This window comes from Trachypithecus francoisi, unplaced genomic scaffold, assembly GCF_009764315.1.
Source record: "Trachypithecus francoisi isolate TF-2019V2 unplaced genomic scaffold, Tfra_2.0 Contig01474, whole genome shotgun sequence".
Lineage (NCBI taxonomy): Eukaryota > Metazoa > Chordata > Mammalia > Primates > Cercopithecidae > Trachypithecus > Trachypithecus francoisi.
In genome coordinates this window covers 23199209-23224902 of record NW_022681435.1, presented here as the reverse complement: position 1 = coordinate 23224902, position 25694 = coordinate 23199209, and the positions used below count along the sequence as shown (strand labels likewise).

General features: G+C 47.1%; 1 protein-coding gene and 1 long non-coding RNA gene across 7 annotated transcripts in view; one reads left to right on the top strand and one right to left on the bottom strand.

Moving 5' to 3' along the window:
- The window catches only part of MBP (myelin basic protein), a 155431-nt gene that overhangs the window by 59369 nt on the left and 70368 nt on the right, over nucleotides 1-25694 (top strand). For all 6 annotated transcript variants that reach the window (XR_004428434.1, XR_004428433.1, XM_033176248.1 and 3 more), the window contains exon 3: nucleotides 8053-8140. Coding sequence is in view for 4 of the 6 variants with exons in the window: in XM_033176248.1 (XP_033032139.1) it covers nucleotides 8053-8140 (88 nt within the window). In the remaining 2 variants the exon portion in view is untranslated. The remainder of the gene's footprint in view (nucleotides 1-8052; nucleotides 8141-25694) is intronic.
- LOC117062582 lies at nucleotides 8484-20833 on the bottom strand. The gene is made up of 3 exons (XR_004428440.1): nucleotides 20662-20833; nucleotides 10050-10165; nucleotides 8484-9501 (listed from the first exon to the last, which is right to left on the bottom strand). It is a non-coding gene; the product is annotated as an uncharacterized LOC117062582 (long non-coding RNA).

Sequence of the window (25694 nt, the reverse complement as noted above, 5' to 3'; positions counted from 1 at the left end):
AGTCCTGTTGACCAAAGAAAAAGAATCCTACAAAAGTGTGATACATATGGCCTAACCCTGCAGTTTCTGACTCCTTTGGAGAAGTAAACTTGGAAACCTATCCATTTCCCTTGAGACCCGGGCTCACTGAACCCATCGTCTTCTGACCCCACAATCAGTACAAGTCTCATGGACCTTTCTAGAAGCAGCTAAGCCTAAAAGTGGGAGAAACAGAAAAATCAATGCCCCTACGTGGCACTGTCTACCTCCAAGGACCCCAGACTGGGGTCCCAGCTGCAAAATCCTCAGACCTCTGTTCAGATCAGAAGCAACCCTTTCTATGCATTTGCCCGAGGTTTTGGTCTCATCTCTGAGCTAAGGACCCTGTGAATGTGCACAAGCCTGCGTCACTGCTCCTGGCCTTGGTGGTGAGATGAGTGGTTGGGCTGGTCTCTACAGTCTTTCTCATTGTGAAAGTCTATCTCATTTCATTTCCGGTAAGTACATCGAAAGTAACAGTTATCATGGTGATCTTTTAGCTTGAGAATAAAATGTGTGAAGTTGGGTTTGACTGTGAACTGGCAGAAGGCAAGAGAATACACCCATCAAGCTGGCTGAAGGGCAGTTGTTAGTTTTCAGCAGGGTCTGCATGTCCTGCAAGCCAGGCAGGATCCACCCTTATTCTGGACTATTTTTTTCCGGGATGTTTACATAATGAACAGGCTGAGAAGATAGACAGTGTGTCTATGTGCAGCAAATGACAGGTCTTGGAAGATATAGTGTCTCCCTCTGGAGCAGGGCACTGGCAGAGCTACTGACAATTCTAAAGAATTCAGGTTTTCTATATGGGGGTTCCTTTCCTGCCACTCAACCCACTGCATACAGACAGCTACCTGGGCCCGTTCACATGGCTCCTGTGTGAACTGGGTATTAGGGAACCTATGCCAAAATGGTGAAATGTCGGTACTGCTGTGAAGAGTAACTCGCCCTTTGTCTCTGACCCAGGAATCTCATTCCTTCATGAGCATCCACAAAACTTAGCTTTCGAGTAGATAAAATCTCAGATGTACCACTGTTCTTAACATAAGCCTAGCACTGACCCTCTTTGTAAAACTAGATAATGCTGAAATTCCTTTTATAATCCAGTCTTTTTATATATATACATATAAAATACTTATAAAAGTTTAGAGAGCAAAAATATGTAAGATGAAAAATAAGCCGGTTTACCTCTACCTGATCAACCTTTGACTTTCTGGGATTGGAAATGAAATTTGCTGAACAGATTCTGGATCCTGAAAAAGTATTTGGAAGTATTCGTTCTCAACCAAGTTTCATCGAACTCCTAGAAATGTCTGACATGGATTAATTGGAGAGGAATCTAAGACAAGGCAATGGCAGTGGGCGGAGACTCCGAAAGAACACGTAGCTGCCAGCAAGGAGGGTTGACCACTGCTGACGATGGCTGAACAGGCCAGGCGTCCTAAAAGCAGTGAGCTTTCCTCCAGGGAAATGTGCACATCTACAGTCCTCATAATGATGCTGCAAGATGGGGACCATTATCTTCATGGGGAAATTGAGGTGGAGGGAGCTTGACTCGCTTAAGATCTCACTTTGAGTAGCTGCGCTGCGGGCGGCACCACATCCCCCTGGTGCACGATCACCTGTTTCTGCTGCCACACCAGGAGTCCCGGGCCAGAGCCCCTGAGAGGTGGCTGTGATGGTTCTGGGAAAGAAATAAGGGCTTCTTCGGATGACAGTGTCAAGCTAAGAGGCTACTGATCTGCATTTTCAATAGTTTTGTGTGCTGCAAAAAAGCAATTTCCACTTACTGAATGCTCTTCACAGTGACCACACAGAAAAGTAGGATTATAACGTTCATTTCAAAGCTGAGCAGACAGAGGTACAGAAACTTAATTATTTTCCCTGTTACCCAGGCAGTCAGCTTCTGAGAGCCTGAGGTCTTGGCTGTCATGCAAGTAATGATTTTGATACGACGTACATGTGTTGCAAACCCTGATGCCCCTGAACTATTTTCTGCAAAGATCTGGGTGGATTAGATCTGTCTACGGCAGGGAATATGGCAGAAGGTAAAGAAAACTTAAAGAAATATCTGCCTTTTAGTAGCATCCCCTCCAAAATGACCTAAGGCTCAAAATATGTGTGGTGCTGTGAGAAACAACAGGCCATATTCAGATTTGTGCATAGAAATGAGATGAGAATTATGAGGCAGGAGGTGAGGGGAGGCGGAGGGGTGTGTACGCCGGCAGGATCCTGAGCCTTTAAAGGCCAAGCAGCTGGCATATAGGTGCCGCATTTGACTGTGTCGCCCGTGATGTCATAGGAAGTTTCGGCTGGGTTTGGTTTTTTTCTGTTTGTTTGTTTTGTTTTTAAAAGAAGGTCAGTCAAGTATAAGATTCAGAAGGAACATGTTGCTTTAAGGAAGGGGGAAGGCAGTTGCAACTTCTCTTGTTAAACATCCTAGGAATTTTAGAAATATGAATCACTGTGTAATTTTTCTTCTGGGAAATCTCAGAAAAAATAAACACGGTGCATTTCCTACATTGACACTCTCCAGTGTGACGGACAGGGCTTGGCTCACCATGTTTAATTGGATAGTCGCCATCTGACATTCTGGGCTTGCTTTTCTAGCTTTATTTTTGAAGCACCTGATTTGGCTTACTACCTTATTTTCTTTGTATGCTCAGCTCCTGGGCAGGGTTTGGTGCAAGCATGGGTGGGAACGAGTGGGTGAGTGGCAAGGTACGGAGGACGAACCAGACAAGACTTTTATCTGCTTCTAGGCCAGTGATTCTCCACTCAAGGCTTCGAGTGTCCAAGGAGAGAATACAGTCGTGGGTTCTTAGTTTCTGTTTCTGGTTGGGTCAGTAAAGCCGCTTCCTCATCCCTCTGTTCTGGTTATCACTAGAGACAGAAACTAACATGGCTTCAGGTTGCGAAAAGCCTAAAACAAAACAAAACAGAATAGCAACAACAAGATAAGGATGGGCTGGACAAGCTTAGGACATCTCGGGAAACGCAGTATTTTTTAAGGGAATGAAAAATTCTCAAAATCAGTTCTTAGCTGTGTTGAATAAAGCAACCTGTGGTGGACCATGACTCCAAGTCTAACATACAACTGGTTTTGCAGGTGAGAGTCACTTTGTAACAAGTTTCAACACCTTCCTCTCCTGATAAGCAGTTTCTAGTCTGAATCAGGACTTTGAGAATATGCTGTATAATGTTTGTAGCAATAGCAAGCAAGTGTTTTCCTCTCTCTCAGCCTTTTTTGTGGTGATTAGAAACTTACCCTCTGGGCCATTCCTCCTGAAATTGCCACCTCCAGACCATCAATCTTTTAAAAATGTAAGGCTAATTATAAGCGTATTTTCACCTACAACGTGTGTGTGCGTGTGTGCATGTGCGTGCCATGTGTGCACGTACATGAGTAGCTATACCTAGTAGGAGATCTCTCAGACTTGGCTGGACGCTCTGGCTATGCAGAAACAAGCAGCTGAGTGGGGTCCTCAAAACCAACCAGGATTCCACCTGCCGACGTCCTGGCTGTGACTGCTTTGGGAAGTTTGACTCCATGCTATCCTTTGCTTCTCCACTGGTTCTGATGAAGAAAACTGAATTGCACTTCCCCAGGGCGGGAGAGGGTGGACCTCTGATTTCCCAGAGCCCCTCCGGTCACCTGCCCCAGAGCCCTGTGCCGGGCCACACTGATGCCAGGGAAAACTCGTCACTTAAGGGTTAGAGGTCAAGGCTGGGTAGAGGTTTTTTATTTTTGTGTTTTTACACACAGAGAAAATGAGACTAATTACTGGCGTATAATAGATTAGGAGACTATCATTTCGTTTGTTCCAAAAAAAGATACACTTTTTTCTCTGTCGTCTTTCACCATGCGTGTTGACGTCCCAAGCTGTTCATGCTCCTTACGATGCAGGAGAATGTGTTCGCTTCCTGGGGCTTCTGCGGCAAATTCCCACACACCTTCTAAAATTGTTATGGATAAGAAATAGATTCTTACACAGGTCAGCGCCCACATATTTAGGCTGATGAAAAAGAAAATTGCTGCAAATAGTATGAGGCAGCCATCCTTGCTTGAAATGCATGTCGACACCTACAGTGACAGGTTCCATTTGGACTCAGACTTGAACTCTTTTGGGCAATGATGCAGGGGGGCCTGAGCCGCCAGGACCCATCCCCTCTTATAAGTCTGCAGGAAGCTCTTGTTTTATCATCATGAAAATCACATCACTTTTGACACATCATCTCCATTATTCATTCTGCTAGTAGACATTTTGCTTACAGGAAATGTGTTCATCGTAGGGGATTATTTTATATTTTTGGAATAGCAATATCGGGTCTCAAAAACAAGCCTTATATTTGAGTAGAAATTAGTCATGAAATTTCCCAGGCCAGTGTGTACTTTCTGCACACGTGCTGTGTCCCTGTATGACCTAGAGATGTTGAACCATCAGAGAGTTGAGTTGAGAAGGTGGAGAAAACGGCAGCTTTGGAGTCCTGTCTGCCATCACTATTCACAGTCTACCTGTGGCCACTTTGGTGTGAGGGATAAATAGAGTGGACGCACCATCGCGGTGGGACCGACGTGCGCACAGGCTGGTGCACAGGACACAAACTTCCTCTTCACGCTTTTGCTGCCCACAGCCTCGAAACCAGCCTAGGAAGTGGATACAGAGAAGTGGCTGCTGCTAGGTTACCCTCTCCACGCACTTAAAGCAAAGTGATGTGATGTAAATATCAGCTTTCACTCCGCATCTGAAATGCCTCATTTCTAATATGCGGCATTATTCTACTCTCCAGTGAGAAGGGCTACCCACGCCAACGGGAAGACGCTGCTGGTCCTAGCCGTGTCTTGCTCGGAGAGACATTAAGCATGAAGAAAATGCATCTATGATGTATAACGACAGTAGCTGAATCGTACTTAATTAATTGGTTCTTAAATAACACATTATTTTGTAATTAGTGAAGAATATGATCTGCTATTAGCATAGAAGCTAGATGTAAGAAAAATATATGACATGAATTCATAGCTGAGGAAAGACTATCGGGAAATTATTTATTTTCCAGGTTTTACTGTCTTCTAAGATTAACTGGATAGATATGAAAAGTGTACATAGTCAGCTATCTTTGGCTCCCTCTGCTGAAAGAGAAACAATCCATTTTACCTATGTTTACAAAGCTCTCGCTGGGTGCCAGGCACTATGCTAGGCGTGAGGGATAGGAAGGTGTGTAAGGCATGGTCCTTGTTCTCAAAGCGTTCACCGCATCACAGGGAGGTGAGTAAAACAGTGAGCTGTTTTGAGTTTCTGTAATAGAGACACATGAAAATCCACAGAAGGTCACAGGCTGCTGGGAGCCTGGAAGCCATGAGGGTGAGGTCAGAGGCCCCGAGGTGAGGCCCCCAAGGCTCAGCTCTGTGGTGGTGGCTGCTGCTGTTTGTTCCAAAGAGGCTGAGAGTATTTATTCTAGTCCCAGGGAAGTTTCTGTCCTACCACATCTCTAGCAATGCCAGAAATCAGTTTTTGTTCTATTTGGTTGTGTTAAAAAAAAATCTCATTTTTGTTTTGCTCTGTATTTCTTTGATTACTAGTGAGTTTGAACATTATCTGCATTTCATTGCTTATTAGTAACTGTCTCGTGGGACTCTGGGACTCGCAATCTGGAAAGCAGCAGCTTGGTTTCTACACCAGCCCACCAGCAACAGAAGCCTGGCAGGTGCACACAAAGTTACAACAAACCTAAACACCTTAATTGTCATTCTAGAATCATTCTAGAATCAGTCATTCTAGAATCAGTCATTCTAGAATCAGTCATTCTAGAATCATTCTAGAATCAGTCATTCTAGAATCATTCTAGAATCAGTCATTCTAGAATCAGGCAACACCTGTTTCTACAAAACAGAATGAGTGCTCCGATAAGCCGAGCAGAGGAGGTTCGTTTATAAACAGAGACCGAAGAAAGCAGACACAGAAAACAAAATGCAGGCGGATGTGTGTGTGGTTCCAAGATGACTTCCCTATAAAGGTTAAAGCAGACGGGACTTCCTCATCATCTGGGCGAAACCTGGCCTGCTTGGAAATTAGGCTGTTACCTCTCCTGATTTCTCAGAAGGTAAAGATCTTCATTTGGGCTTGGTACCATACTTCACACTGGGAGCGTCTGCTGGTCCCAGTGCAGGAGCTCAGTCCAAACCAGTGTCCTCTTACCAATTTTATTTCACAACGTGAAGGCAAATTCTTCCCTCCTCTATTTTGTGAGTCCAATAACCCATGTGTTTTTTATCTGTTAATCACACCAGACAGCACTGCATTGTAGAAACAGTGCCGTGGACATTGGTTGGTGGGGACCTCGCCCAACCATCCCCTCCTGTCTGCCCAGGGATGGGAATGGATACGCACACACGCGCGCGCGCACACACACACACACACACACACACACACACAGGGGACGGAGGGTTTCCAGAGAGGGCTCTTAGCGACCAGGAGGCGGAGTGTGGGGCCCTGGCTGGTGTGAGCTCAGAGGGCTGGACTTCTCTCCAGGAACAAACAGCCTGCAATACATAAGTGAGTCACACTAGGTCTGAATCAGACTTCAGGGTGGTCTTAATGGCTGTGCCTGCCCCTCTCTCCAGAAAGAAAAGAATGTAAAATTGAGACTCTGCACATCTTATGGTCCTGGGTTAAATGCTCCTAGGAAATGAGAGATTGGGTGGAAAATTGGTACAAAGTTAAGTGCAGAGACCAGGGTGGGGCGCTGCAGGGAGTGGCACCTGAGAGGAGCAGCCTCCCGGTGCTGCTGGTGGGTGGCACCAGGACCAGTGCGGCTGCCCACAGCACTGACGCCCACTCAGTGAAAGGCTCCAGTGTGACTCATTCCTCCTCTAGAAATGCTCCTTGCCCGTGTGCATTCTGAGAAGTGAACAGGAATTAGTGTAACACGGTTAGGATTGAAAAACACAAATGTGAACAAGCTGGATGGTGGTCGTGGAGCATGGCGAGATGTGAACAGTAACTGAAATGCTAGCGGGCTGTGCAAGCAGCTCTGTGCGTGCTGTCATGATGTCACCTCCAGGATCCCTCTTTCCCTGGCAAAAGCAGGAAGGAGCATATCATCCACAGTGTGATGCCATTTACGTGAAGACAGAAAGGAGGGAAAAGAATACACGTGCCATTGTCTGAACGTGGCCAGATGATTGTGCAAAGTCTGGAAGAAGCTGGGAATGCCAGCTGCCTCCCAGAGGAGGAGGGGGCATCCAGGAGACCCCGAGGTTTCAGCACGCAGCTGCTGTGCACTTTCCAGAGCATTTGAATCATTCAGTGTGCAAGTGTGACATTTCAAAATAGTCAAGTGAAATTGATTACAAAAATATCAAGAAGCTGAACCATATCTTCTCTCTGCACTGGTGATCGAACTATGTACTGAAAATTTTAAACTCAAAAAACAAGTTCACACTGCCATTTGGGCCCCAAACAACAGGCAGAGGGAGGCCCAGGGAAGAAACTCTGAAGCTGAAGATTCCCAAAGGAGTGGCCGGTGGCCTGGCCCCCCCGACAGCAGGCTGCGTCCTCCCCCAGAATACAAAGGTGCCTCCGAACATCAGCTTCGTTTTCTGTCCCTAAAAGGGCTCATTCTTCCATCAAAGTGGTCTGGTCCTGACTGGTTCCAGTTAGCCAAAAGTGTCTCTGGAGAAGTAAGGCTTGGTGTCAGTTCTGCCGCACAGTGTCACTTAGAATCTAAAGCAGTAACTATGTGGGCTCACCCTTGGCGTGTAGCTAATTTATTTTACCTAGGCTGATATTCCAGTTTTTTTGTATAAAACTAAACCAACTGGGTCCAGAAAGTACTTAGGTGCTTAGGCGGAGAAAACAAGCCAGAATTCAGAATCCTGCACAGAAAACCCCCTCTGAACCAAGGCTCTATCTTCTATCTTGAAAACAGGTGTGAAACTGATTATCTGATAAAAAATTTATAAAGAGACAAATGCATTACAATTACTTTGTTGATAAAACAGTTTATCTTAAGAGAAGTGTTTTCTTTTTCCAGAATGGTGAAACTAACAGGGGAGAATCTGAAAAAAAGACAAACCTGGGTGGACTTTCACGGACAACCTCGGAGGACAACGAAGTGTTCGGTAGGTGATGCGACGTCGGCAACGTGGCGCCACGTGGTAATGGCGTGCACCTGCACGCTCACTCGGGGAAGACTTTGATGTGTTAATTACATGGGTGATCTATGGATCTGTTCTCATTACTAAAAACATAGAGGCTGGGTTCATTGCCTCATGTCTGTAATCCCACACTTCGTGGGGTCTATGCTAGAGGATCACTTGAGCCCAGGAGCTCAAGACCAGCCCGGGCAACATATGAGACCTTGTCTCTATAAAAAATAAATAAATTAGCCAGGTGTGGTGGCATGCACCCGTGGCCCCAGACACTTGGGAGGCTGAGTTGAGATGATCACTTGGTCCCAGGAGGTCAAGGCTGCAGTGAGCTATGATTGCACCACTGCACTCCAGCCTGGGCGACAGAGCAAGACCCTATCTGAAAAAAATTAAAATGTCAACTGTGTAGATATGTGGCAGATAGAGCCTCTTCCTCCCCTCCCACAATCCTTTCCCATCTCAGTTTTTTTTTGCTTGTATGCCTTGTTGCACACATAGACATTCAACGTTTCCCAGGCTTTGCCTCACTATATGGTATTTCTCTGATCATCTATTTGTCCAACCCTGTGTGAGCATCAGGAAGCCTAGCAGTGCTCGTAAAAAATAACTAATGAGGAAATGAAATTGCACCAAAGCCTGGATGCTGTGGTGTTTATCTTAACCACAAAGAGTGACTCAGAAGGCATTGGGAAATAACTGTTGTCTGCAGAATTTTACTTTTTTGTATTGCCTTATTGAATATAAATTGCCTTTACATATTTTTATGGTTTGAATGTGTCCCCCAAATTTCATGTGTTGGAAGTTTAACCCCTAAATTTCTATGTTAATTGGACATGAGGCCTTTGGAATGTAACTAGGAGCAGAGACCTAGTCATCAGGGCATTGGGGTGGGGTCCCTGATGAGACCAGTAGCCTTGTAAGGACAGGAAGAGAGGCCTGAGCCAGCTCTCGCTCTGTATCACCATGCGGTGCCACCCACTGTGTCATGGCACACTCACCAGAAGCTGAGCAGATGCCAGTGCCATGCCCTGGGACTCCTAGCCTCAATAACTGTAAGGAATAAGTTTGTTTTATCAATTATCCAGTCTCAGGTATTCAGTTACAGTAACAGAAAATGAACTAGAACAGAATCTTAGCATTCATTTTTGTTTCCGCTTCCGCTCTGAGCGAATGACCGTGTTCTCATTTGAGGTTTACATTAATGAGGTTGGATCCACTTTTCTCATCATGACACTGAGGCTCAGTGACTTGCCCAAGACCACAGGGTTATGCAGGTCCTCAAAGCAGGTGTGTTCTGCTGTGCACAGCTGTTTGATTTTCTCCATGTATTCCTAAAGCAAAGAGAAAGGGGGTGGAATGAAATGTGCTCAGATCCTGAGAACTCACTGTAGGTCGAAGGAAAAAGGAGTGATTTTGCGGCTACTAAAATACGCATCCCTTTCCCCAAGATCAGCCCACCCTGTAGGTTACAGACGACACTCAAGGCAAACAGGCTTCCTGGCCACATTCTCTTTATGGAAAGACCTTTCTCTATACTTCACCTGTTAAGATAATTTATGCCATTTTTTTTTGTTCCTGATTAACTTGCTCTTTTTCAAAAGTCCTTTCTTTTCTATAATTCCATCCTTCTTGAGCGAGCATACATAAAATAGATTTAGTGTTGCCCACTGTTTCGATAGTGTTGCCCACTGTTTCGATACCTTAAGTGTCCATGAAAATCAGCATAACCCAAAGGCCCAGAGACTGAAAGCAATGAGGACTCCTTTACTAGAAACAAGATAGGCAAGTGCAGAAGGGACTCAGTGCTCTGCTGACTTCTGCATACTTTATTACGATCTTTATAGGAATTTTCTTGGAGGCATGCCTGAGCATAACTCACTGCCTTCAAGTAGTGGGATTTCCATCCTAAGTGGCAGAGGAAGAAGAGGAAGGAGTTGAAGGCAGCCGCGTCTGTGACTAGGAGCAAAGCTTGCACTCTGGAGAACACAGGGTTTCCTAGAATAGACACGCTGTGAGTTTGAATGGGATGTCTTGATGATTTTAAGAATAAATCTGCCTATAAAACTCTAGAATAAAAATCCATTTAGATGATCTCTTTACTCATACATTTCAGCTACATATATAAAGACATAATAGAAAAGCACAAAGACAGATGTCCAGTTTTAGGTTTTACATGTAAATAAAAGTGAGTTCTAGAATTATTTTGGTTAAGCCTACTGATGTTTTTAAGTAAACATCATCTTTATCATTATTCCCCTAGCTAATTGCTTTTAAGATTATTAGTGACAATGGGAGTGGTTCTGTTACCATCAAATACACACACACACACACACACACACACACAGGTATATATACAGCATGGATACAATGTCACGTAAAAAGATCTTATATACTCAGCCCTTTCCTTACGCTATGAAGATGATATAATTCCTGAAGCCCTTCCAAATGCAGCCCTCCTTAACCTTTTCAGAGAGATACTGAGTTTGGAGAGTTATTATCTGGGATTGAATGTGAAAACGACTGGAAATGATGGAACTGCAGAATATTTCCATCATTTCACAAACTTGGGTTGTGTTTTGATAGGAAGAGCAATACTTCTGCCTGTTGTGTTTACTGAGATGTTCCCAGGTCCTCGGACACTGGAGCAAGGCTCACATATCTGCTGAATGAACTTAGCTCCCACATTCCAAGCCTTTCTGCCTGTGAGTGTGACCAGGAAGCAGTTCCCCAAGAGTCACCTTCAGGCCTTTGCAGCTGATGCCTGATTCAGGTTGAGTCAGAACAAAGGGGGAAGTGGGAGGAGCTTGTGGTCCGAGGTGGCCTGATTTCATCCCACCCTGGGGGAGGCTGGCCCTGGAGGCCTCTGCACTCACTGTTTAACAATCCCAAGTGATGCCGACCTGGAAGGGCCCGTTGAGCTGTGAGGCTTTTGCTATTGACCTTAATAATTTCCCATTCCTGACCCTTTCCTGCAGCACACAGAACTCTACTCTAAAGGCACAGAGTGCTGAAGGAAAAGAAACTAAAATGATCTTGGCTACTAGTCTTGACTGTATAACCTTGGAGGCATATATGCAATTTCTTTTTAAATTGTAATGTACAAAGTGACTCTAAATGAGAGCAGCAGTTCCCTCCCACTTTAGGAAAAGGTCTTTCCTTGACAGGAGAGTAAATCCCATAAGTACATTAGGAACCATTCTTGATGTCCCATGAGCACTAGGCATCCGTGATCATGCGATGGTCATCTCTAGGTTCTTGGCAGCCATTTCATCCACGCATCCGAAGAATGAGCGAGGTCATCTCTAGGTTCTTGGCAGCCGTTTCATCCACGCATCCAAAGAATGAGCGAGGAATATGAGAAAACGGCAGAAAGCCATCATCCTTAGCTAACCACCTCTGCAGGACACTCATACCTAAGATCTCTGTGACGTCAAAAGGCAATAGTGTTGTATTTCAGCTGGGAAGAGAGTCCCCGAGTGAAGACTGATTGACGCATTGAAGAGAAAAGTTTGTGCCAGGCGCTGACTCTGGCACAGAGGCCATCACTATGGTTCACACATTGAGTGCTCAAAACCACAAACAGACAACTAAAACCACGTAGCCTTCCTCCTCGTCTCTGTGAAGGCCAGAGCCAGTCATTTTCTTAGCAATCCACTTTGAAATTTTATTATTTGCCCTTCATCTCCTGGTAAAAATCCCACCAAAGGATTATTTTCAATCTAAGTAAATAACTCGTTAGAGCACACTTTCAAATATCTTCTGTGATTTTTTTTTTTTTTGACAGCTTTGTGGTTATGTTTAAGACTGTTACGCCTACTTACAAAAGGAGGAAGAAAACACTTTAAGGCACGACAACCTAGAGAACTGGGTGTTGTCTGAGCTTTGGGGAAGCAGGTCATTTTGCGGTAGACCAGTTGCTGCTAAGTATTTTCTGACCCACACCCCCACAGGCAGTGCACACACTGTCCTCCTCCGTAGAAACCAGGCAGGAAGTAAGGCAGGAGTCAGTCTCCACCTCTCCTCCCGCTGGAGTTGACTAATGGTGGGGCTAAACTAAAGGCAGGCAATGCAGTTGAGGTAAGTGAAGTCTTAGGTCTTCCTAAATTATACTAAGGAAGGAGAGGAGTGGCCAAAAGAGGGCACTACTGCCCCGGCAACGGACTGTGGTTCCTCTCGGCCAGGACAGGCATCTCAAAGGCAGGCCTGGATGGATGTGGACTCCGTGTCACATGTAAGCTAGTTCACTCCACATGTGCCACAGAGGAAGGATGTCCTACCATGAAAACGTCACCATCCCGCATCTGTGTTCGCTGTGTCCATTTCACGGGACCAAGTCCTGAGTGTACAGCACATAAGGGCAAAACCCCGTGAAGAGTCATGAGGAAAACATTCACAACTTCGTCGCTCAGACAGTGGAGATAGAAATATCTGTGTTTAATGTTTATTTAAAAAGTATTCATCCCAGAAACATTTAAGTACATATATTGGTGTGTGCGTGTTTTCACTCTTCTTTATTTTATAAAGCTTGAGTTAGTTGACACTAGGAAAAAAGACCAGGAAACAGTAAAGTGTAAATAAAATTGAGAAGATGAAGTGAAGGAAGACCATAAACACATCAACCATGTGATAACGGCCGCAGGGAGGCCCACGTTTCGCTCTGAGCTGCCCAGCTGCCCAAGTGGAAGGGGACCCCAGCCAGCCTGAAATCTCTCATTTTACACAGCAGGTGGCAGAGTCCTACCGCCTTTTAGCTCTGTGCTTTTGGCAATGCACTCCTCTTTTTGTGTCTTGGTTTCCCCATACGTAAGTAGGAGTAATCATAAAATGACCTGTGAGTGAGAAACAGGTTGACACATGTGCATGTGTGGGACTCTCCCATCTCCTCGCAGTACTCAGTGAACATTGGCTCGTGTTTTCAGAGAGAAGACTGCAGACATTTTTTGAAGGATACAGAGCTTTGTTTAACAAATACTAAGAACTTCTCCTGCTTAAATTTTTATCACAGATAAAGAGTCACATGGTAGTTAGCGACCTCGAGGTATTTTTATAGCACATGTGGAGATTAGTTTTGTATAGTTATTGACTGTAATAGAATTCAGTAAGAGCCAGTGGTGCAACATCAGTCTTCAGCATTGAAAGCCAAGATCCTATGATCCCTGTGTCTAGCCACCAGAGAACCTGCTCTGATCCACAGACAGAATTACAAGAACTTGGGGTCCCTTCCCAGAGCCAGGACTTTGATAGGCATTTCATAGCACAGAGTTCCAGGTCCCAGGTTCCGAGAAAGGCCCAGGAGCAGTTCTGAGTGACTGGTTGCTGAGGCACTGTGTGCCTCTGTTCCATTGAGGGTCAGCAGCAGCCTCAAGAGAAGAAGACAGACTCCACCTGGGAAACAAGTGGGTGTGACCATTGGCTCTGCCATCAACTCTCAATGCAACTGGGGGTGCAACTTCATCTCTCTGTGCCTCTGTTTCCACCTCCAGAAAACAGAGTTTCCTCTTGACCCTCAAGAATTGTTGCAAGTGCTCACTGAGAGAACAATTTGGCCTGGTGTGGTAGCTCATGCCTGTAATCCCAGCACTTTGCAAGGCTGAGGCAGGTGGATCACCTGAGGCCAGGAATTTGAGACCAGCCTGACCAACATGGGGAAACCACAGCCCTACTAAAAAATACAAAATTAGCTGGCTTTGGTAGCACACACCTGTAATCCCAGCTACTTGGGAGCCTGAGGCAGGAGAATTGCTTGAACCCAGGAGGCAGAGGTTGCAGTGAGCTGAGATTGTACCACTGCACTCCAGCCTGGGCAACAAGAGCAAAACTCCACCTCAAAAAAAAAAGAGACAGAGAGAGAGAACAGTTACACTACATTACAGGATGCTTTAACGTCTCTACTGCTTAAAGCCACGTTCAGACAACAGATAATGAGTGCTGCCATTCATTGGTATTTTTCATGTGCCAGTGAGGACCTGCGTCACATCTGCCGTAAACATTCATTCATCGTTGGCGCCAGGATGTCCTGCCTATGTGATTTTACCATTCATTTATTAAATCATTTTTGAGCACTTCCAGTGTGCCACGCCATATACTGGAGGTGGAAGAGAGAGGGCAGAGGTTAAGGAAAACAAAGTAGAGAAATGGCGGGGCCAGCCCTAGGGAGTTCACACCATTTGGGGGGTGGTTTAATATAGAAAGACGTGAAAGGAGGGCATTTTTTTCTTTCATTGTTTTCTAGTGCTGGCCGTGTCGTAATGCTATAAGGTAGAGTAAAAAGCTATGTCCTAAGTGAATGAAAAATACTTAAAATGAAGATACACAGAAGTTCAGGAGAAGCCACAGTGGAGATAAATTGGAGCATTTTGAAAGACCGAGGTGGTGACAGGGAACGGGCAATGATTGGAGGGATGTGACCTGGACAGAGGAATCATATGAAGATTTTCGTGTTTTGGTAGAACATCTGTCTTTCCAATGAAGATAGATTTTAAAACATCAAAGAGTAGGCTTAGAAGTTATTTAGATGAGGTTGGAAAAAAGTTTCTATGCTCTAAAAGTTGGAAGGTGTTCAGATACTATTTGGATCAACTCAGATATCACTGCCAACAAAAGAATCACCAGGTTCATGCATTTGGAAAGGAGAGTTTACTTCTTATAAAGGGCTGCAGCCTGCAAGGTGGCCATCCTGACAGGCTGGGAAGCAGAGACCGAGAGCAGGCACTTGGAAGGGAGGGAAAGATGAGATAGGAGTTATGCTGAATGGGTTGGCCAAGTTTACATATTCAATGACTCATAGGCGAATCCTATGAATATTTATGGAGGAGTCCTAATGAATGTGTACTGAGTGAACATGTATGTTACATACAAGCTGTGTTGACTTTAACATTTCAAGGCATTCTAGTTAGGCCCTGTACATCAAGGGGTGGAACGGGCACAAAGGCATTCAATGTGCAACCTCTGTAAACCCGCCAGAGCAGGCCGTGGTCAGTGGTGTCTTAGCAGAAGAAAGTTACTGAAATCAGCCTCTTATCTAATCAGAGCTGTAGTTACAGCTTGTGGAACAGGGGGATCTAGCATCATCTCATTGTCACAACTGCAATTGTTTTCATATTACTTACCTCAAGGCCAGTGCTTGTTTAGGTGGGAGAGGAAAGGAAGCACCCTGTGATGGTTCCATCCTGCCTTAACCCCTGCCTGGCATGGCCTCGGGGCTTGTTTATAATTTGCTATCTTTTTTTTTTTTTTTTTTTGAGACAGCGTCTCACTCTGTCACCCAGGCCAGAGTGCAGTGGCACCATCTCGGCTCACTGCAACCTCTGCCTCCAGGGTTCAAGCAATCCTCCGCTGAGGCTACAGTCGTGCACCACCACGCCGGGTTAATTTTTGTATTTTTTAGTAGAGATGGGGTTTCACCATATTACCTGGGCTGCTCTCAAACTCCTGACCTCGTGATCCGCCCGCCTCAGCCTCCCAAAGTGCTAGATTACAGGCATGAGCCACCATGCCCAGCCCATAATTTGCTATCTTATTGCCACAAAGAGTCCATTCCATCTTGCCTGGAGGGGTAGGACCTTTACTTTACATCACCTTTCTAAGAGGCTGTTCCTGTCATAGCTAGCCAAGAAGCCCACCTGTTGCCCATGCCACACTTCTTTATCCCACTGCCTTATTTCGTGTCCTTCACAATGGCCTTTTTTTATTGCATTTACACACTCAGTGTCTTTTTTCTTCCACAAATGCAAGCTTCTTGAAGGCGGAGCATCTGGTATCTGTGCTGGCACTTATTTTTATTTTAATTGACTACCAAGTGGCAGCACTTAGCACTGAAGTAGGCACACCAAACGGCTTCTCGAGACCCATGTCTGCTTTCTGCATTTTGGTGTATTTTTACTTGTAATAATATTCCCCTGATTTTTAAGCAAAAATATATTTATCATCTTACACATACGTTAAATTTGATTTATTAAAGTTAATTATTTTAATTTTTAATTTTCATAATGTAATTAAGGTTAATTAGGATTAATTAAATTAATTATAAATAATTAGTGACTAATTTATAAAATTATTATAATTAAAATTAATTATAATTACTTAAAACAGCTAATTGAATTAATAATTAAAACTAATTAATGGGATTAATTGATGAACTAAAAAATGACTCAACTACCTGACATAACTCTGTCCCTTTTTCAATTCTGAATTCGGATCTTTCAACCAATAACATTTTTCTAGGCTGTTTAATGGTCCTGATTACTGTATTATCCTTTTAAATAGCTCCTAATATTCCATGTGATTGACAAACCATCAGTAATATAATCATTTCCCTATTGCTTTTCATTTCGGTTGTCTCGAGTTTGCTACTAGAAGACATGCTACAGTTGGCACTTTGATTTGGGTAGGGTTTTCTTTCATTGTTTTAATAGGCTTCAGGCAAAGTAAGTGAAATGGCTAAATTATTTCCCCTGAAGTCGCGACGGTGAACTGCCCTTCCGGTGGCTGCCCTTCCTGTCGCTTCCATCTTGGGGCAGCCTCAGGGGGTTGTAAGCTGGTGGGCTGTGGCTGGATGTGGTGGCCCTCAGGCAGGTCTCCTTATGTCCATATGGTGGAGGTTTTTTCTTTTAATATTGATGACATTTGGAAACGGTAAACTTTCCCATGAAAATGTTGAACTGCAGCATCTCTGGAAACTAAAGGTCTGGCCGTGGCGTTCTCCCGGCTTGGCTGCAGTCAGCTGACCAAGGAGCCCCCATCTCCAGGGCCTCTAGGTCCCCTGCGATTTTCCTCCCTCCATGGAATGAGCTGCCTGACCCCACAGGCCTGGAGCTGGAAACTTGGTCCCTAATCTGTTCGAGATTAAAATGACCCTGGGCAGCATTCCAGTCACTACGGCCGTGTTCCAAGTTTGTCCACAATTTCGTTTCTGAAAGTGCTGTTTCTTTGGCTCAGGATTCTGCACGCGGGGGTGGGGGTGGGGCTGGAACAGCTCGTCCCCTGTGGGCATCGCATGAGCCGGAGGGGGCTGGGTTCATGCCCCGGGCTGGGGTCTCCTGGAGGTCACTCACTCCTGTGGCTGGCAAGCTATGCGGGGCGTTGCCCGGGTCTGGCCGGGTTGTCAGCCTGTACTGGTGCCCTGGGTTCTCCAGGTCTGGCCTCCCCGCAGCGTGGAGCTGGGGTCCCAGGTGCGTCCTGAGAGTGGAAGCCAGAGTGGAGCCACTGCCTGCTGTGACCCACCTGGGAGCCCTCGCATCCCCGCCTCCCCTCATCCCCGCATCCCCTCATCCCCGCATCTCCTCATCCCCGCATCCCCACATCCCGGCGTCCCCTCATCCCCGCCTCCCCTCATCCCCGCATCCCTGCATCCCCTCATCCCCGCATCCCCTCATCCCCGCATCCCCTCATCCCCGCATCCCCGCCTCCCCTCATCCCCGCATCCCCTCATCCCCGCATCTCCTCATCCCCGCATCTCCTCATCCCCGCATCCCCTCATCCCCTCATCCCCGCATCCCCTCATCCCCGCATCCCCACATCCCGGCGTCCCCTCATCCCTGCATCCCCTCATCCCCGCATCCCCTCATCCCCGCATCTCCTCATCCCCGCATCCCCACATCCTGGCGTCCCCACCGCCCCTGAGGTGGACGTCCAGGGCTGAGGAGGGGATGCCTCTTCTTCCCAGAGAGTCCCTGAAGAGCCGGGGCAGCCCTGGGCAACCTCTGCCGAACTTAGAAAAACACTCCCCGCCTTCATCAGATGTTGTTCCCCCTCAGAATTTTCATGTAGCATTTTTTAAAATCATTGCATTTTTGTTTAAATTTGTTTCCAAGAAACTTCTATGAGAAAATCCTTTTTTGAGACGCTATTTTTCAAGTAATGTCTGTATTTAATGCATCCAGGTTAGTAAACTGAGCTATAAGACTTCAGTAAGTAGCTGTCATTTCCGACGTAAAATTCCATTTGGACCTGGTAGTCACGGGAGTTCCTCTCTCCTTGTCCTTCACACACAGCCAGTGTCCTTAGAGATAATCAGTGCACAGCCTTTCCGTGGGAATATTCGGTGCTAGTGTGAATGGATCACTAATTGTGATTCCGTGGCTGCCTGAGGCCTTGTATTCCTGTCTAGACAAGCCACAAAACCCATTTTGTGAAATAGCATCTTTGGGCTGGGTATAAATCATAGAAACAAAATCACAAGTTGGGGGATGAAGGAATATTCACATTATCTTGTCTGACCCCGCCTCGCATGTCAGATGAAGGTGCAGCTGCCAGGCAGACACTCAGGAGCAGGATCCGAGCCCAGTGCTCCCAGTCTGCCAGGGAGACCACAGCTGGTTCCTTGTGGGGCAGGGCAGTTCTCATGTCTGTCTCACAGATGTTAAAACAAATACTGTCACAGTTACTGCTCCTCTGTGCACTGAAGTGAATGTTAATGATACTTTGTATCATTAAAAACCCAAACATAGCTCTGAATATTTACCCTGCTTCATTGTAGTACCCAGGCAATTCTTTGGGGACGTGCCTCCTTCTCTTCTCGGAGGATGTTTGTTTTGGGCCAAAGACCCCCTGCTTCTCAGCGGCCCAGTGGTGAAAGCTCACGTGGTGAGCGTGGGTGTGGGCGTGGTCAGGGCACATGGGAAGCCGGTTCTCCTCAGCAGCCTCTCCTGAGAGCTGTTAGACAAAGGTCTCAGCATCTAGGAGTTACTTTAGTGAGGCCATGTAGTTAGGACTGTGGACTCGGTTCCCCCCTGCAGATGGGGGTGGCGTGCTCAGTTGCAGGTTGCTGGGAGGACTCAGTGGTGTCAAAGAAAAGTTACCCCAGGGAGAGTCGGACAGGCAGGGAAGACGTATCCCAGACTATTGCAGTAGCAGAGAGGAGCTGAACTTGACCCTGCTGAAACAAAAGGTGGGAGGGTTTTTAAGCACTGGGGTGAGCCAGTGGGAGAGTCCTGGAGGAGGACATTGGTTGGAGGCCGGTTGGTGCAGTCAGGCCAGCAGTGTTTGCAGATTAGCCCTTATCACAGTTAGGCCCCTGCCTCCCACAGGGGCCGGGAGCTGACGGTGCTATCTTCCTTGTTGGTTACACTTTAAAGGCTTCTGGGTCCTTCCAGAAGACAGAGCTGGGCAGTGAGAGGCCAGGAAAGGGCTGCGGTCTTAAAGGGACAGAGAAAGAATTTATAGTGGCAAGTTTTCTAGAGACAAGGAAGTTGGGGCCGAGAGTCCTACAAAACCTGTCCAAGGTTTAGTCCCCCAGATAGGAATGGCAAGGCTGTCTGGGCCAATGGTCCGTTCATGCCTCTGGTTTAGAGCAGCACCTGGTCCCTCCAGACCCTGTGAACCACATGGACAGGCACAGGACGCAGCAACAGTGTGTTCCCCAAAGCCTCTGCAGACCCAGCCCCGGGCGCACGGTGTCACTGATAACAGGAAATGCACTGCCAGTGGCCTCACTGCCATGCGCTGGTGCAAATTCATGCAGGTGCCGCCTGCCCTTCATCCACACGGGGAGTGGAGCTTAGCACGCTTAGCCATGACACAACAGAGCCACAGGGACATGTAAGAGGAGTGGGGGAGGGAGAGCCTCACTTCGGTTATTTTTTTTCTTTCTTTCTAAAAATTCCGACAGCTGCTCTAAAACCTTAATTATTCCAACCAAGCTTCTAGAACCACTGAGTTTCTGGGAATGTCTGGGTTTGCAAAGTCACCAGCTGTGTTTGGAAAGACATTTCCAGTGGGGTTGAAATCTCCAATGTGAATGAACTTTTCTTGTCATGACCTCACTGTCTGTAATGAGGGCTTCTTGATTGCAGTTCGCTTTACCTGAAAACAAAACAGAGGCCAAACACCACCTTATTTAAAGCAAGAATGGAAGTAATACTCTGAAAGATAGCAGCCCACCAGCAGATGTGGAAAGCAATTACTAGGTTAAAAAAGAAAGAAAGAAAGAAAACTGAGCCCATTTTCCGTGCAGATCATCTTTCCCAGCCAGGGAGGATGGCAGAGGTGGCCTGGGCTGGGAGAGAACATGAGCTGGGAGGGAACAGCTACCCACGCACCTCCTGGGTCAGGGGTTGGGCTTTAAGGATGTGGGTTCTAGAAGTTTACAGTTATGTGCCCCCTACTTTGGGTATTGTATCAGTTGGTACAAAGCCACTTCCTCCCAGGGCAGGACATTCTTACACCAGCTCAGCTCAGCTCCTTCCTGCCTCTGGGTTTCTGCTGACCTTGCTCCTCCCACACAGAGGCGGTGCTGGAGTTGCAGCCAAGCTGCTTGCTGTTTTCTCGACCACAGAGTGTGGTGCAGACACGCAGGGCCCAGCAGCGGCAGGCGGTGCTGCGGTTCTTCTGTCCCCATCCACCACGTGCCCGGCCCGAAGGTTCTCTTCTCCTCACTCCCAGGGCCTCCCAGAGCAAACTCATTATTACTTCTTATGGTTTGCATACCTTTATGATACTGAATTCCATAGAATGTTGACATTTAAATGTGTGTGTACGTGCAAGTCCCTTACCTTCTCCTCTGGGCTTTCTGCTCTGAAGCTCATTTTCCTGATAATATGAAATAGATCATCTGGAGATCACAATGGCAGAGTGGGAGAAAACAGGATGTGTGCATGGTGACGTTACCCACAGCTGACAGGAATTGGAACTTGAGACGTGTGCGTGGTGACGTCACCTACCGCTAGCAGGAATTGGAACTCGAGATGTGTGCCTGGTGACGTCACCCACCGCTAATAGGGATTGGAACTTGAGATGTGTGCCTGGTGACGTCACCCGCCGCTAACAGGGATTGGAACTTGAGATGTGTGCCTGGTGACGTCACCCGCCGCTAAGAGGGATTGGAACTTGAGATGTGTGCCTGGTGACGTCACCCGCCGCTAACAGGGATTGGAACTTGAGATGTGTGCCTGGTGACGTCACCCGCCGCTAACAGGGATTGGAACTTGAGATGTGTGCCTGGTGACGTCACCCGCCGCTAACAGGGATTGGAACTTGAGATGTGTGCATGGTGATGTCACCCGCCGCTAACAGAGATTGGAACTTGAGCTCTCCATTATCGAGGAGGACAGCCCAAGGGCCAAGCACCCTGCAGGCCAGGCCGAGGGGCAGTCATCGCATCCACTCAAGTTCTGATGGCCACAAGCGTCATGTGGCCTCACCTCGAGGAGGGGGCCCGAGAGGAAGAAGGACGCAGAGTGGGGCGGTACAGTCACCTCTGTCACACTCCCTGATTATGTTATTTATTGTCCGAGCCCCCACCCTGGATGGAAAGTGAGCCCCATGAAGGCAGGGACATCAGTCTGTTTTGTTCGCCAAGATATCCCAGCACCTAGATTCAGGCCCAGCTCATGGGACGCGCTTCATCAATATTTGCTGAATGACTGAGTGAGAGGCAGGACACTCCTCGTCCCCGCTGCTCTCTCCTCTCCTGTCTCAGAGACTTCGTTTGCACATGGCAGTGTTCCACATCAAATGCCAGCAGACAGTGTGCCTGAGACCTGAACTCTTCCCTGTAAGGAATCCTGCCTCTGTGCTCAGCTCAGCAGTGATCCACAGAGTGCCCTCAGCTCGTACATCGGAGCGTGTGTGTGCAAGAGTGCCTGTGTGTGCTTTGTGATGCGTGCACATAGTATGTGGGGTGCACGCTATAAAAATGCTGTTCCAACTGACAAAATGTCCCTGGAACTCAAGAGATGCTTTTGTTCTTTGAAATCAGGGTGAGACTCTGAAACTACAGCCAGTCCCTGTAGTGGAGGGTACCGGCTGACGCTGGTGTCTTGGCTGTGGGGGCTGAGGATGGAGCTCAGTCCTGACCCAGCCGAGTGTGCAGATGTCCAGCATCTGTGTGCCCCTTGACTGCACCTGCCCCTGCCCACCCCTCCCCTGAAGTAGCCACTGTGAGGACGGGTACAGGGAAGTGGGAAGCAGCCGTGTCACTCCAGATGCGGCCACCCTCAGCCAGAGTCCCCAACAATAAGCCATCTGGTGTTGAGCTCCTTGGAGACACGTGAGCCTGTGCTGTTCCCCTCCCTGCTCCTGGGACAGCCACACTGGCCTATCACGGGGACATGGCATTGGGTGGCTTCTTTTGGGGCCTTCTATTTAGCAGGAAACCAAAAGTTCCTCTTTTTCAAATGATCCAGGGCAGGCGGCTGGGGTCTAGCATGGGCTTACACCCATGTTCCCCAAAACCTTTCCAGAGGCTCCACAGGAGGGAGCAGGTTAGGATGGGAAGGGCACAGTGCCCACAGGGACAGTGCCCCTGAAGTCCACCCGGCGGGGTACATGTGGCTTGAGGGGGCCCTGCTGAGTGGAGAGCAGTGGGGGCTTGGGGACGTAGGCCTGACGTTGCTGGGCTGGCAGGGCACTTCCCATCAGGAGTCACAAATCCCAAGGCGAGGATAGTGGCCGTGTTCCCACGGGGGATTATTCCAGGTGAGCAGGTGGATGGGTGGGGGACACTGCTCAGTAGGTCCTCTGAGCTTGCCGGGCTATACAGTGAGCATAAACACTCACAAATCATAGCTGCATTCCCTTAAAATGTGTTTCCTGTGCACTTACCCCGAAGCGATCTTGGCCTTCCAAAATAAATATACACTGCTAAGAGTCACTTAGGGTCATCAGAGCCACAATGGGACAACTGAAAGACTCCCAGAACAAAGAGGGAATACAAACCTTACAATGGCACAAATAGCAGCTGTGATGGGCTCTGGCCAGTGGGGCGGCCATGCGTGCAGCTCGGGACCCGGAGAGCTCAGACAAAGGGGTCCCTGCTTGCGGGCGCCCCCATCCAGGGACCCCTTTGTCTTAACCCCCGATCGGGACACTGCTGACCCCTTATGTCTGCTGGGCCTTGGATCCCCAATTTGAAAGCACCTCTATTTGGTTTCCATAAGTAAGTTCACATTTGTGATTTCACCTCACAGCCTGAATTTGTGATTGGAACTTGGGGTTCTGTTGTGAGGCTGCTGGATCGCCCTTGCTTCTTCCCCCATTCCTGGTCGGGTGGACTCAGGCACCTCGGAGGAAGACGCTGGCCCTGAGGGCACAGTCTCAGGGGGGCAGCTTGCGCTCTCAGGCCTTCCCCAGCCTCCTCCTCCTCTCCCACTGGTGCCGCACAGCTTCACCATACCCTTTTTTTAAGACGCCCTTTTTCCCGCTTGTTCCAATGAGAGAAGGGCATGTCCCTGAGTTTCTCAGATGAATCCTTCAGGAGCTGGGCCTCACTTCTACCACGAACGTTTTAGCATCAGCATTGTGTAAACTGAAGAAACAAGATGTTAAAAAAGGGAATATTAAGCACACTGTTACATGCAGGTTTAGCAAAGTGCACCCCGCTCACGCTGCTACGCCTGGTCTTCACGCATCAGACTGAACCCCATCACTCTCACACCACGGCTTTCCATGTTCATTCCGACCTTGCTTGTTCTCCCTGGAAGGTGCTAAATTTAATGTATCAGGAAAGCTGTTAGTAATTATTATTCCTAAGCTCTCCTTCCACCCTCAACTCTTCTTCACAATTAAAGAGTTCCATGAAAATCAGGTCCTTGGTTCAGCCCCAGTTCTGCCCTGGGTCTTGGTTTTGGTGTGGTTGCTGCAGAGGCATTTAGATCCTGACCTCACCCTCCCGGGAGGAGCCCAGTCCAGAAACCCAGAAGTAGCCCCAGGTGGGCCCTTTGGGGCAGCCTCTCCTGAACTGTCGAGCCAGGCCAACGGTGGTGGGTGGATTTTAAAATAAACGATGGATGTGACCATTTAAGTAGACTTAATTTTATCATTAGAGAGGCACAAAGCAATTGAGAGATGCTTACATCCGCCTGCAAGTGAAACGTAAGGAACTCGTTATTTAGGCACATTGAAATGGGAACATTTCATGAGTTTGACTTTTTGTATCTGGGCCATTTTTATTTCAAGGCTACAATACAATCATTTTCCACAATAATAAAATTTACACCAGAAGGCTGTCCTCCCTTTCTTCCTCTGACAGGAAGAGCCCCACCTGGATAATAGAATCTTACATGTTATTTTACCTAAAGTTTACCATTACCTAAATATTTTTATTAAAATGACTTTTAAAATTATGTCTTCATGTTCCATTTCTTTTTCCTGGGATCTTCATTAATAACCAAAAACACCAAAAGCAAATATTATAATTAGTGATCCCCATGACTAGAACTTGATACTATAATAATTTGCCCTGGGTAGGAGAAGAGAGTGGCCGGAGGCTTCCCTTGAGATGATTGAGACATGCTCCTTACTACTAAGGTACTAGGGTGGGGCGGGGTGGCTCATGCCTGTAATCCCAACACTTTGGGAGGCCAAGACAGGAGGATGACCTGAGGTCAGGAGTTCAAGACCAGCCTAACCAATGTGGTGAAACCCCGTCTCCACTAAAAATACAAAAGTAGTTGAGTGTGATGGTGTGCACCTGTAATCCCAGCTACTCAGGAAGCTGAGGCGGGAGAATTGCTTGAACCCAGGAGGCAGAGGTTGCAGTGAGTTGAGATCACACCACTGCACTTTAGCCTGGGCACTTCAGTCTCAGAGTGAGACTCTGTTTCAAAAAAAAAAAAAAAAAAAAAACTGAAGATTACTTCTAAAATGCTTTTCTGTACTCTAGCAAAATTTTATCAGTGAAAATGTCCATCTTTCTCAAAGCAAGAAACTTTCAACTACGGTGAAATGAGATTTCACACACACTCACGCACACTCTCATACACACACCCTCATACACTCAACATTTGCACACAGTCTCAGTCACTCATGCTTGCACACACTCAGACACTAACTCATACACACACAGGCGGAATACCACCTGCAACCCCATTGGTGGCAGTCACCCAGACACGTGCACTCAAGATTCAGGGACTGTTGTGCAGAGGTACAGGCACAGGGTGGAGGATCACACAGACACAGACAAGGCGTTGGTCCGTGCGGGGGCTCAGCTCCCGCTGTGCCCAGTGGAGTTACGCTGGGAGACGTCTTCGTGGTGGTTTTCCTGCAGGCAGTTGTTTGCCTGCACCTGAAGATAAAAGGTCTTTAATAATTTCAGTAAGATTAAAAGGACAGAATCTCCTAAGGGTTTGCCTGGTAGAGCAAAGTATTGCTTTGCTTTGTTTTTTTTGGTTTGTTTGTTTTGCTTTTTGTTTTGTTTTGTTTTGTTTTTGTTTTTGTTTTTGTTTTTGTTTTTCATGAGAAAGGGCATTTACACAGCTTGACCTTGGGCGTTACCGCAGTGTTTCTCTTCTTGAGTGGCAGATCCAGTAATGGCTCTTCTGAACCAGAGGAGTCTGCCTAATTATTTCCAGGGATGCTGTCAAATCCTCAGAATCATTCTTGCTCACTTCAATTAAGATTGAGGCCAGGTGCAGTGACTCACGCCTGTAATCCCAGCACTTTGGGAGTCCGAGGCGGGCAGATCACTTGAGGTCAGGAGTTCAAGGTCAGCCTGGCCAGCATGGTGAAACCCCATCTGTACTAAAAATACAAAAAGTTAGCTGGGCGTGGTGGCATGTGCCTGTAATTCCAGCTACTGGGAAGCGGA